The 13922-nt window shown below is 39.2% G+C and overlaps 1 protein-coding gene across 1 annotated transcript in view; it reads left to right on the forward strand.

Annotated features, from left to right (window-relative positions):
* Positions 1-13922, forward strand: part of CDC73 (cell division cycle 73) — a gene marked incomplete at its 5' end in the record, with an annotated part of 104492 nt that overhangs the window by 73698 nt on the left and 16872 nt on the right. Inside the window, one exon of the mRNA XM_084266309.1 lies at positions 13321-13378. Coding sequence (XP_084122435.1) covers positions 13321-13378 — 58 coding nt within the window. The remainder of the gene's footprint in view (positions 1-13320; positions 13379-13922) is intronic.

Here is a 13922-nt window from a genome sequence, read left to right on the forward strand (position 1 = left end):
CTGCTGGCCTGGGAAGTAACCTCACTGTGTGCCTACTGAACTGCCCCGAGCTCACGAAACGTACGGCACCTCTGGCATCTCAGCTGGCAAACACTACTTGGCAGAGCTGATCCCGATTGATTGAGGTCTGATGGCAATAAGTTGTGGGGGTTTAGAGCAGCTTTCAGGAGTGCCTTCGGATGTTCAGACTACAGGCACTAGTCAGTGACCAAAATGTCTGCTTGAGAAGACCAGAGGTTTAACTTTTCATTCAAAATAAGCACATGTTCATTTACCCGGGAGTAGGACAGAGTAGAAGCTGTGAAGAAGAAATATGTAGTCTGCCAGTAGTTTTTGAATACTTGGGTTTTCTTACATTTTCAAAATGTCTCTTTAAATAAACAGGAGCAGACAGAGTGTGAGGTTTCTGTACTTAACCAGCCTGTTGAGCTTTGTGTGAAATCACTATGTTGCATGTACTGCAAGGAGGATGCTGCTGTTTGCGTGTTTTTCTCATGAAAGTAGAGCAGGACCAGATTAAGGCAGGGGAGTTACTGCATGAGTGTCTGTGAAATTGAATCTGTTTGTGAGGGACAAAGCCTCCTAAACACATACAGAAAGTTCCAGGGTGTCATGAGAGAGGAATCTTGTTACTCTTGGGAGTTTTTGTTTTTTCTCATAGAGATCATTCCTGGCATTGGCAGCCTAACTCTTGTCCCAAAACATTGTCTGTTCTTTGGTGTCAGGGAACAAAATTGAGTAAGCCACTAAGTGCTCAGTTTTTCAGGGAGGGGACCATAACCAATTGCTATGGGAAATAAAAATTAATCAGTTTCAGTTTTTCACAGCCTAAAACTTCATATTCTCTTTTATCACTGATAGTAGATGTTATAAAGGTGAAACAACTATTTGAGGTAACAGGACAGATGTGAGGGCTGAAGAGGTGTTGCTGCTTAAGGCAGGCTTCCTTCAGTGACATCTGCATGGTGGATATTAGGTGACTGGTATTTGCTAACATGTGAATAGCAGAAATAATAGCTGCAGTGAACTTCACCTGTATCTCTGCTGGCTTCATTCACAGTGGGAGGTTTTTAAAGATGAATTCATGTATCCATATGTGGGGGGTAGGGGAAAGATAACAGGGAGGCAGCCATTTGAAACCTTTTAAAACCTGTTTTTAAATACACTTCTGAGTCTGCTCATTTAGTCAAGGGGGTATTTTTCCTGCAGTGGTGGATGAAGCCTGTATAAAAGACAATAGCTTAATGGGAAGATCCTAAAATTTGTAGTTTTTGTATGGCCTTTATCCTGCCGCCTTCTTGGAACAGAAGGGCCCCAGACGGTTCAAGTGAGACCTTGTCACTTGACCCCCAGTTAGGAGGACTAGATTTCTGCACTGCTGAACATCCAGCGGTGCCATAGCCATTTCAAGACACAGCCATATTATAAACCAGGCCTTGTAATGCATAGGTGGATGCTGGGAGATAGTCCATCTAGTGTATGGATTGTGTATGAAATGAAAAAGTAAAAGTTGATTGCTGTTGTCTTAGTGCTTTGAGAAGGGCTTAATTTAATCTTCTCTACTAAAGAGAGACGAATAATGGGTGTTGTCTGCAAAGCAGCACCATTACCTGGTGTGCAGGAAGCCAGTTCCCCCACATGCAGGAGGGAGGGTGCTTTTTGTTCAGGCCTGGGTGCTCAGTGGATTTCCATGAATCAAGCACACCCAAAGCTGTCTCTTTATATACAGATGTTACAAGGTAGTATGCTCCTGATTACAGTGATTGGCTAGTAATTTAAATTTAATATTATAACATTTGCTGTATCATCACCTTCAATCACTGTGCCTGTGTGAGGAAGGGTCGTCACCCAGGCAAGGGTCGTCTTGACCTATAAGTGTGTTTTTTAGTACAACAAGAGAGGCAGTTCAGTTAAGGACAGCTGGACTTTGGCTTTCACTGCCAAATGGGCTGCGTGTGGAGATAGCTTGATTAGATGTTCTTGGTGTTCCAGGACAGTTAATGTACAGGTGTTCCTTTAAACAATTCCCTTTGATCCTTTTGTTAGCAACCACCTAGCAACTATCTACAATCATTCTTAATTATGGAGCCATTGTAATACAGTGCCATGGTTAACTTTTAAATTTGATGATAGATATCACAGGGGATTTACATGTAATGCCAAAAGAAGTTGAAAGTAGAGGCAGAAGGCCAAATGGAAAAATTCCTCTGGTGTGATACAGCCAGAATCCTTCCTGTGTTTTAACTTAATGGATGATGTATTGGCATTACAGTTAGCTTTTGATGTAGGTTTGCAATATCATCTGCTTTTGCATTCTACATAGGGTGGTATGAATGATATGTTAATTCAGGTTACACATGCCAATAGCAGTTTGTACAATCTCTTGATACTGTTGCAGCAGTAATACCACAGAAGTTCACTGCATGCCTGCTAGTGCACAGGGGGAAATGTTTGATCTAACGTGAGTGCTTCTTCATAATTGTAAATAAAGTCCTATTTTAATTAAAACAAATCTGGAATGAGAGTTCTGTAGAGAAAAGCATGTATTGCAGTGGATCTCGTTGGTGAGAGAGACAGAATTGGTAAACAGGCCCATAAATGGCATATAATGGTACCAAAACCACCTTTATTCTGGGTGTTTAACTGTGATGGGATGTGTGAAAAGTTTACATAATCCAGTCCAAGGAGAAGATCTAGGTAGTCTGGAAGAGTTTGTCAGAGCTCCTGTGACTGCAGTAAGTGGGATGCTGCTATTGTAAGTTTTGGAAGTGCCTGGGCTTCAGAATGTCACAGAGAAGGATATGTTAATAATTTTTACTAGTAGTGGGAGCAGCCAAATGAGCAGGTTCTTTTTACATGATGTTTGACTGTGTTAAATATTTAAATCATGGGAAGCTAAACGCTCTGTGGCTCCTAAAGTTGACTATTTGAAGACTAATACTACACTGCTTATAGACGTTGTAGGTTTTGCTTCTTGAAATTTGTATGTATATTCTTTTGAATCCCAAATCTGTGCCCTGAGTTAAAATGTGGGAAAAATTTCCCAAGGACCAGTTCATCTTGTTGAAATGGGAGTGTGAACATTTTGATCCAGTGGTAGATGTGTTTTCTTTGAAGTTAAACTTACTGAAATGTTTTGCTTTGTTTGATACAAGTGTATGCAATCACCAGGCAGCAAGAAGCGTTGCTATCAGATGTCAGCTCCAGTCATCATAGTTTCCAAAATAGTGTTTTTTCATATGATGCTGCATAGCAAGCCTGTGCATTGGAAACATCAGGTGTTCTGGGTCTGTTCAAAATAGTTAGTTCCTCTCTGATTTAGTCTCTTTAGTGAAGGGAAAGTTGATCCACAGGGTGATTGAGAACTTTGTGTTTGGGGCAGATTGCTGTGTGTCAGGTTTCCCAGCTTCTTGTGATAAAAACCGAGCGTGGACCAGCTCCTCCAAACAGGTTATGGAGCTGTGTACAGAGACTGGGTTAGGTCATCACACCTTGAGGAAAGGAGATGGGGAGCAGAATCCAGGCGAGTAGTAACTCGCTGTACTGACTGGGAACAGGCGGCTTCAGTTAGACGTGTGACAGAAGTGGAAAGGACTGAATTCACATTGTTGCGGCGGGGATGTGATACCTTTGGCTGCCATTTTGATGGGGATGCTTTTAGCCATAGTGTTACCAAAGCATGTGAACAAGCCTGTTCACCCATTGTCCTTCCATCCACTACAAGACTCTTTACACCCTGATCTGCTTCACTTCCCATCTTCACAGTACACAACAGATCTTCTTCCTTTTAGACTGCTTTTTAAATTAATTAAAGCAGTAGGAGCTGTAGAGTCACATGATAAAATCTGGGGGGTTATTTTGTGAATACAATGTTTCCTTGTTTAGTTTTTATTCTCCAATACTATTAAAAAGACAACTTGCGCATCTGGGGCAGTGCAGATGTTCAGAGGTAGTACTCTAGTTATTGTGTGAGCAGATTAAAATGTCCAGTCTGCCCAGTTTGGGAGAATTACTCTGTGTGAATCTCTGCAGCAAGTTGAGAAATCATAAGGCTTTCATGCTAAACTTAACTCTAAGTTTTGCAGGAAATTACTGTTCTGTTCGAACTTGTTTGTCTGGTGTTGTTCAGATATCTCTTGTCTCATCAATATTTTTATCATCAGCACCTTAGAGCAGATCCATATGTCTATCTCATTGGGCAGCTTGTTGATACAAGAGCTTTAATAGATGTTAATGCTGGAGGCTTGCTACTCTGCTTGGAGATGGCACAAGTAACTCACATAACTACACTTATTTGTCCTTTTCATAGTACTTGTTTATTTCTGCTATGCACAGTTACTATTGCTTAACCTTGCAGTGGGCAGTCCAGCAGGACTCCCTTGTGGTGACTGAGCGTACAACTTACAAAGTAAAGAAATATAAAGAGTTAAGTAGAAAATTTGAGATAGCATAGGTTTCATTACCAATATTACTTGATTGACTGCATTGATCTGTCGTTCAGTGTAACTAGCAGCCTCTTCCAGGTACAGCAGGCCTCGAGATCATCACCTTTTATGGTTTAAAAAAGCCCACAGCTTTTTTTTATAGATAAACTTGAATAGTAGATTAGCTGTTGTTCATAAAGGCCTTGAATGCCAAGACAGTCTGCAGTTAGAACACTTTTCTGGACTTTTCCGTGGACTGTGACAGTTCAAAATAGCCCTTTCCATGTCAAAGTAGTTACAGCCTGCTGTATTCTTATCATCACTGTCATCGTTCAAGGCCTCTTCTATCTCTTGCCTTGTTTATTACATTTTATGATAGCTGCAGATGAAGCTTTTGATCCTGAAAAAGCTCGTGCTGTTTTTGAACTCAGCAGTTACTTTTCTAGGCAACGCACAAAACTAAGATTTTATTGCTCCACTGTTCAGCTCTGTGCCTTGGCTCCTCCTCAGTTTCAGGATTTTTCTCCTGATATTTTGAGTCTTCCAAGGTGATGGCTCGGAAAATTGCTTTCATCTCTCCACCCATGATCACCCATGATAATTATATATATATCTAGATATATATATATATATAACCATAGTACTGGCCTTACTTATAGTTGGTAAGGTACAGAAGAATAATACTAAAAAGGTTTTTTCAGTGAATAGAAAGGAGACGATCACATCAGGATGAAGTACAGCCGGGAAAAAGTACTGCTGGATAATTTGTTCAGCAAGCAATCACAAAAAAGCTTAAGGTCTTTAATAGCTTCCTACGTGTTAGAATTCCACTGTTAGAGCATCTCCTGTTGTAGCAACTGGATTCAGTATAACCAAGGGGAGTCTGGAAAGAGCATCATCAGTTTCTGTTGCATTGAGATGTAGAATAGCATCAAGTAAAGTTAATAATTGCTTGGGTCTCGGTGCAGTTTGGGGTTTTTTTTGGGGGGAAAAAGGATCACACAGAAGCGAAGGATCCATCTGTACTCATTTAGGCACCTGCTGAGCTTTTAAAAATATTCCTTTCTCACAAAGCACTTCACAAGCCTTTCCAGAAGTTGCAGAGCAGCCTTTTTGAGGTCTTTTAAGCCTTTTCCTTGGCAAATTTATTGCTCGCTGAATGCAAGTCTGAATTAGGTCTTCCCATTTTTTTTAATGTACATATCGGACTGTTCCCTTGAATCCCATTTTCAGAGCAGGATCTGAATAGAAAAATAACAGTGCTTTTCTAAGTCTAGTTAGAGTTTGCATGTCAGCAGTGCTTTTATGCAAATTAATTGTTTGAACCCCCAATTCTGTGATGCTTCTGGTAAAAAACCACTTCATATGAGTGACTAACACTTGCAGTTACCAATGGTATGTGAGATTCACGAATTTGTGAAGCTGAAAGTCGGGGACTAAATCATTAGCGAATTGTGGAAAATCCACAATTACACAAACTCCAGTTCTATTGTTACCAATGTGGCATTTCTTCATTTTAATATGCAGAAACCCAGCAGCGCCCGAACCTTTGCACCTGACTTCTGACAAAGATGAAACCATCCTTTTGTTCTCAAACAGTGTCTCAAAAACCTTGCTGATTGCCAAGTATGATATATGAGGCCAGCTCAGCTAATTAACCCACTGGGAAAGAATTCTAAGCAAAAATAATGTTTTAGTGATGATACCTATGTTTGTCTGTCTTGCATTTCAAGGGAATGAGTTATTTAAATAAACAAAGATAGGTATATTATAGGCAGGACTTTATTTTTCAAAAAATCCCAACCAAACATAACCTCTGGAGTTTCTCAGGATTAAGAGTTGTTTTAGGATGAAAAAAGCTTATCCCCAGGAAAATGGAAGTGCTTACATGTTTAATCTGGCTTTGTCACCAACATTCAGCTCAGAATTACTGTTTCAATAGCAACAGTTTGAAATTCTGTGACTGATGTAAATTGAAGGGGAAGATCTTATTTGTGCAAGGATAAAGGAGGGAGGAGCTCTAGCAGGTTTCACTGGAGACTGGGAGTGATTTGAAAGCTTATGTTTGGGGGCAATGCCTATGTTATAAGGCATTTCAGTATCTGTTTTTTTTACTCTTTTTAAAAGCATCCCCAATAACTGTTGTGACTGTGTTAGTGCACTTGTAAGGTTTTGTCCTGAGCTGATCACTAGTTGCTGCAGTAAACGTTTAGATTCCGTTGTGATTTGTGTTCCTCAGAACCACTCTCTTTGCAGAGCCAGAACATTGCCTAACCTATGTATAAGCAATCTGGGGTTGGTCTTTTTTCATGTTTAAACTGAATTTTCTTAAACCTGGTTGTAATAAACAAGACATCACAGTGAGGATTTTTCATGTCTTTCAATGACACTGAGCTCCAGGCCTAACTTGCCACCGAAAGAAACATCCATCCTGGTCTTAATATGCTTTACGGTGTCAGTGTTTCAGAATTTGAGCAACTTCAACAGTATTTTGAAAACTGTAATGAACTTTGCTTGATCTTGGTAAGAAGATGGGCATTGTTTCCTTTCTTGCAACTGATTTTGATGATTGGTGATCTTCTATTAGCATTTTTCTTTAATCTGTGTTTGATAAGACATTATCTTCAGTATAGCAGTATTGTGTTTTAAAACAAATGTGATTTTTAAAATAACTTACTATGCCCTTTTGTCTTGGCCCATCAGGCTTTTGGTTGAAGTAGAAAATAGTGAAGCAATGGTGCTGTGTTCCTGAGGCAGTTTGTATCAGAAGCCTTTAATAAATAATGGTAATTTTTTCCCATTTAAAAATTCATTCTATAAAAATATCATTAATGCTCCTTAAACTCCCACTCTCTTTTCTAGACTAAGAGGAAGTTGCAACAATGTAAACAGAAGAAATGACCTTTTTATTAATATTGCAAGCAGTGGAAGTTAAAATGACTGTGATATTAGCAGTATTTACACAATAGTTAAGATTCTGTTACCAAATTCTATTTCATTTTACAGCACAGTTCAATATTAGAAAAGCAGCTAAAAGCTTGCAATTTATTAATTAAATACCTGACTTTGGGGACTGCATATGTGTGTGTAGAAGTATGCAAATAAGCTATACAAACCAGCTTCACGTGTAAATAAAATGGTGTGAAGCACTAGTCAAACTTAAAATGTTATTAAAGTTTTCTTGATATGAAGAGAAGGCAGGATAATTATTAGGAAGACTGCAGAGGTAGAGCAATTCGGATTGTTCTGCTTGGTACTTTGGAAGACTGTTTTTCTCCCCTGAAAACTTAAACCAGCTTGATTTTTTTTCAAACGAAGCCCTACATTTTCAGAATTCAAGCTATTTATGTGAAATAGTTAGATGCTTTTATCAGGGTTAAAGTAGGGCATCTGGACCAGGGGTTAGATAACTGTTTTTGAAATCATACCCCTTTTTTGGCTGTTTGTCATATGTTAATGTATACAAGCTTTTATTCCTATAGTTATGTAGTCTGGCTTGACAAGAATTTTCAACTGTCAGATACTTGAAATCACAGAGGCAATGATAATATAGTTGTTGGCAGTTCTAATGAGTTCTTTGTGTCTCTCTTGCCCTAAATTGCATAGATTAATTGAAGTTGGTACCTAAAGATAACTTTATAAGGTTACCGTCCGTGTGTGTATTTCCTTTCGCATTTGAGATCCAGGTGTCGCAGTACTACTGCCTTCATCTCTGAACAGAACAGACAGACTTGGGTTGAATTGTCTTCTGTCACGGGTGGTGAAGCTGAAAGCAGCTTCACCTTGTCTGTGAAAGCCATTGCTAATGCTTGTTCCAGAATGGACTGCTACCTCTCACTTGTACTGTGTCTGTGCGGGAGCCTGCAAGCTGCCAAACAATCCGGAGGCGTTCGGGTAAAGATTCTTTACTCATTTAAATGTTACAAAGGAACAAGATAGAAATTAAATTTTCTAAATGAAAAAAGCCACAAGATGGCATCAAATTGTTAAGTCTATCCATTGCTCCTAACACTTTTTAAAGGTCAAAATATTACAGGCTATATGGATGTCTACGTAGAAACCAGTAAACCTACAACAATGAACTAGTTTTTTCCTTCTGTTATTTGTACCTTTTAAAGCCACAAAAAGAAAGTTTTAATAGCTTTTTTTTTTTTGTGATTCAATATGCTTACTGAGGTATATGTAAAACCTCTGAGACAAAATGCTACCAGTATAGCTTGTTTTATTGGGTAAAACATGGGGGTTCATTTCCTAAAACTAGCATGAGTTGTGCACAGGGAATCTCTGATTCTTCTTGTGTGAATTGAGTGAATGCTCCTTTAGACTTCAGAGTACTAGGTTCTAAAATACAGCTTTTTTTCTAAAATATAGTAAAACACTAGTAATTGGTGGGGGTTGCAAATAAACACAAAGAATGACAGATTTGTATTGGTTGGGTTTTTTTTAAAAAAAAAAAAAGGTCAACAAACAATGAGGCCTGTTTTAAAAGTTGTAAAAAACCCAACCAAACAATAAACCCCTGCAAACTCCCCTACCACAACCCCAAACCAACAGTTTACTTGTTACGTTAGACAATTTTTGATGTCTGTGTTGATGGAATAAATCGGATTTTCTATGGCATATCAGATATTTTAAAAAACTTGTTGAACGTTTTACATGAAAATGGGTTGGGATACAATATAATGGAGGACAGGCAAGCGTAAGAAACTGCCCAAAATAATGTGCATCTTGATAATAGATTGCAGCTTGCTGCCTGCGTGACATAGAAGCAGCGAAGGGAAAGTGAACGTACACGTGAAGGAAGCTGGGGACAAAGTGTACAAACTTCAAGGACTTTAAGCGATGGACTTCAAGCTTCTATTATACTTTCACAATACTTACCAGAGCACTTGGCAGTGTCTGAATTTAAGATAAGCATGGAAATTGTATTAAAGAATGAGGGAAGAAGAGAACATGTGAAAAGCTTAATCACCAGGACGTACAATAATGGTAGATGTCTGTCATCCTTGAGGGTGTGGGTTTGTTTTTCCTTGTTTGACTAGAAGTGGGAAACTGGATTTCTCTTTTCTCATGTACTAATTTGTTTTCTATTCATGCAGTGGTTTGTGAACCAACTATTTTTAGGCAGCACGATGCTAAATTGCAGAAGCCATGTACTAAAATAAAACCTGTTAGTGAGCAGACATGTTGTTAATGTCTGATACGATAGGAAGCATTACTCTTCAAAGGGAATGAATTCCACAAACAAGTGTATCCAGCAGTGTATCTGCAAAGAATGCAGTGAAATCCAGGGAAGTTTGAAGCTTCTGGTATCTCTCTTCCTGATTTGGTTCTGTGTCAGGTTGTTGCTTCTGAATGGTTAAATACTCATGTGTTTAATGTAAATCATAAGTAAACAATATATAACCTTCTATGGTAAATTAGCACAACTAAACCAAGCAATGTGTTTTTGATTAAAATATGGTGTGAAGTGGTCGTCTTAAAGAATATTTGTATTTTTCAAATTACATGGTTTTGTTACTAAATTAGTTTCACTTATGAATATTCATAATACACTCCTTAACAGTCTCAAACAGCTTATGCATAAGAATTAGGTATGTCATCTTCGAGCAAAACCGCTAAGTGTTCGGAAACTTTGAGGAAATGAATCTTCTTTAAATAACTAAACAGTGATTTCTGCTGCTTCTGATGCGTAGGGTACAGCTGCACAAACAAAAGCTCCCTTAACTGGAATTTGAATTTGCAGTGTGCTAGTTACTTAAGAGTAAATTTTACCTTAAAAGCTTCACATTAGAAGATGCGAAATAGCTTACTGTACTCTCACCAAGAAAGAAGCTGCTGTCTGGCGGAGGAGTTAGAGCATGCGAAGGACAAGTTGCCTGTGAGTCGCTAACAGGCCATAAATGACCAGCAGCACTTACCTGGTGTGGCTGCTGGAACCAACTGTGGAGTACACTCTGTTAACTTAATTTTCTTTTCCTCTGGGAGAAATCCTTCCATGTACTTCTCTCTGGTTATACTTGCCTTGTAAACAGACCTTGTAGCATAAATTGGTGTGTTGTCATAGGAAAAACTCTATTCCTCTACCTAAATGCTTTTGAAAAGCATTAATTTTGTACCTAAATGCAGCATCCTTTGTCTTCAGGACAGTGTGAAATGTTAGCAAAATTATCCTGGTAATGACTTCTTACTTGAAAGCAGTTTGCTTCTCCACTTAGTGTATCTTGTCAACCATCGCTGCCCTGTACTGGTTTTTCTTCATCTTAATAGTATGCTTTTCTCCTTATAAACCCTTTGAGAAACGTGGGATTGAAATATTGATCAGAGCTTCTTTCACTGCATTGTCTGCAGGTTTTATGTAATAGGAGGTGGTGATTAGGTCACTGATAATCATAGAGAGAGGAGAGATGTAAATGAGTTGCAAAGAATGGTTCAGAAGGTGCCAATTGAGCTCCTGCGCAAAGATGCTGGAATATCAGGGGCTGTGTGCTGCCATTCATCCATGAACATACCATGTCTTAGTGATTTACAGAACTAAAAGGCGTGACCTCCATCCTTTATTGATCTGCAGACATTGTTTTTGCAAGGAGAAAGGTCATAGGCGTGGAAGCGGTAGCTGTCTTCTGTGTCTCCCGATGTAAATGAACCTATTTCCTCCCATTAATCAGATATTTTCATATTACTTCTTTTTTAGTGATTTGTTGTTACTTTGTGGGTTTGGTTTGTTTCGGTTGCAGTCTCTCTGGAGCCTTGCCCTTTCCTTTTAGGCTTCTGTACTAGGTTTCCCTTTAATCACTTTAGAATAGACAGTTGAAAATGTGGGAAAACTCCCAAATAGATAATTTGCCAGTTACTTCGTTAAGCTCGATTGTACCTCTGTTCTGGTGCTTTAGGGAAATTGTGTTGACGAGAGAAATCACAAGCACTAGTCCGGGCACAGGATGTAATTTGGTTGTAATTCTTTCCAAGCATTCCCAGGAAAAACTCCAGAATCTCTGAGGCATCTCCTGGTTCCCTACCATAGGATCTGTGTGCTCTGCATGAGACATTGGTGGCACGTTGCAGGCAGAAAAACTGCGTTGCAGGTTCTGAAGAGGAAGGAGGAAGAATGGATGTGCAGTACTGCAGACAATAGTAATTAAGTATCCAAGGAAAATAAATTGGATTCAGAGACTTGAAACTTGGCTTTGGAGGAAGTGACATTTCTTTAGTTTGATGAGGTTTGTTTCCGTTTCAAGTGCTGTGAATGTAAGGAAGTGTCATAGGAGAGTTCTTGGTGTTTCTTCAACGTGTGTAATTAGTGTGCTACAGGAACAGTGCTTTCACAGAGCAAATGGCATTTTTCTACAGAAACAGATGCAAAATGTTTTATTTCAAAATTCTTGAGTAGAAGAAAGGTGGTGCTTTTTGAAATAGCTGCTGTTTCTCAGTTGTGGGGCTTGTCTCAAAGGTAGTCAGCCTTTCCTGCTGCTCTTCCTTTTGAGTGTGCCATTTTTCTTTGTTTTACTGTGGAAGGACATTGGCATAAATACCTCTTCTCAGATGCCAAAAAGTAAGACTTAAAATAACAGATACTGGCTCAAGCGCCCAACACAAAAGTTGCTCTTTTAGTAAACAGAAAAGAGTATGGCAGAAGTTGAGTGGAGTGGACTCTGTTCTGTGCAATAGGGGGTTAAACCCTTCCCCTGAAGATGAATAGGTGGCTGCTGACTGTAGGCGTTACGAAAGCTTCGTGCTGTACCAAATGTCAGCTCCGGCCTATTGTAACTAATCATGGGTGGCTATGGCTAAAGCTCAAGGAAGAGATATTTTGAATAAATTTGTGTTTTCCAAGGGCTTGTGAAGTGACCTTCTCTTCTATTTGCACTTCACAGTTCTTAAGATAAAAACAGTTTTAACTTTCACGGTGGGAACTTAAAAGCCGTTTCTTTCAGTGTTATTTAAATCATGGAACACAAGGCTGCTTGCTGTAGTCCCATGCTCATTAGCTTTTTTACTTTTAGTTGAAGAACCTATTTTTGTGTGGAGGTACAAATGTGATAATGCTGTATCAGGGCCTTTTCAAATGGATTCATCCTAGGGTGGGATTTCTGACCTTTCTGAGAGTCTCACAGGTGAAGGATATGCTTCACACAGCCTTTACACAATCCTCAGGTAAAACTCATGGGTTTATGCTAACAGGTTTCTTGTCAACCTTGAAGGGACTGGAATATGTGGCAGGTCTTTTTACAGCATTAGTAATATGTTTTGTTCAGTGAGGTTTCTCGGAAGTGACTTGGAAGAAGATTTGTTCTTGCAGCAGTTCAGTGTTGCTTTGGAACCAGATGTGTGTGACCTCACTGCTCTTACGTGGCGTGTTGACTCTGCAGAGTTAACAAGAATAGATAGTAGTGCAGGTCTTTTGTTTGTTGCATTAAGGTAATTGGATAAGGCATGAGCAGAACTAATTATCATGTGAGTGCTATTCTGGGCACTGAAACTCTTCAAGGCAGGAATGCATTGCAATTTCTTGGTCCTAGTTCTCCATCCATGTATGCAGATCTTGTTTTGAAACTTCTGTACCCAGGTGCTCACATTTCTGTTGCTAACTCTTGGTGGAAGTGATGATAGATAACCAATACTATAAATAGCACAGGTTTCTTTGGATATAGGAAAAAAGTTGGATTGGGATTTGATGGCTAAAATGTAAACTTGTGAGGTTTTCTCTGCTCCCCGAGGCTAAAACAGAATCTGTAAAGAGGATTGAGTATCTTCACTGTTTTCTTTCTCATCTTTTATGGAAATGTATTGCCCTCATTTTCATTATGCCTTCTGTAGCTCTGTGTTCACGTAAAAATCCCCTGTACTTGACCAGAAGGCCAGCTCTTAACGTTACCTCTTGTGTTTCTTTTACCAGGAAGGTGCCTCTGCTAGGAAAACACAGACTCCAGCAGCACAGCCTGTGCCACGTCCAGGTAAGGTACCCTCAGCTCATTTGGGCTGCTTTTCAATTCAGTGTGAGTTGCAGAGAAGCACTGTTTACGGCTTCAGGTGCAGAATGAAGCAGGGATAGTTTACTCGTGAACTTTAATGGTATATGTGTTGGAACTAACACCTAACTCTTTGGTTAATGTTGTACCATGGGGCTTGGGTCTGATCACAGTGTGTTGCCCGATTAGCCCATTGAAAGGGTGCACTTGTGAAATTAAAAAGTGACAAACTTCTTGGTTGTCAGCTTGGTAGTTCACAAATGCCAGCTCAAATATATAATAAGAGTTGGTTCATACTCCAAGGAGAATAACCTAAATAGAAAAGCTGATCTGAAAGAGATGTATTATTACTTCTATTATTGATATATCAGAAATAAGTCTTTCTCTGAATGTGTTAGCGTTGCTTCTTCACGCTTGTTAGCACATAAGGTATTTGTAATGGGGCCAGAATCTTCAACTGCCTGTTTAATTCCCAGTTGGTAGACTTAGCTACCAAGTCAATTTTGTATGTCAGATTGAATCTCAAATT

This window comes from Gallinula chloropus (genome assembly GCF_964237585.1).
Source record: "Gallinula chloropus genome assembly, chromosome: 6".
In the NCBI taxonomy this organism is placed as follows: Eukaryota; Metazoa; Chordata; class Aves; order Gruiformes; family Rallidae; genus Gallinula; species Gallinula chloropus.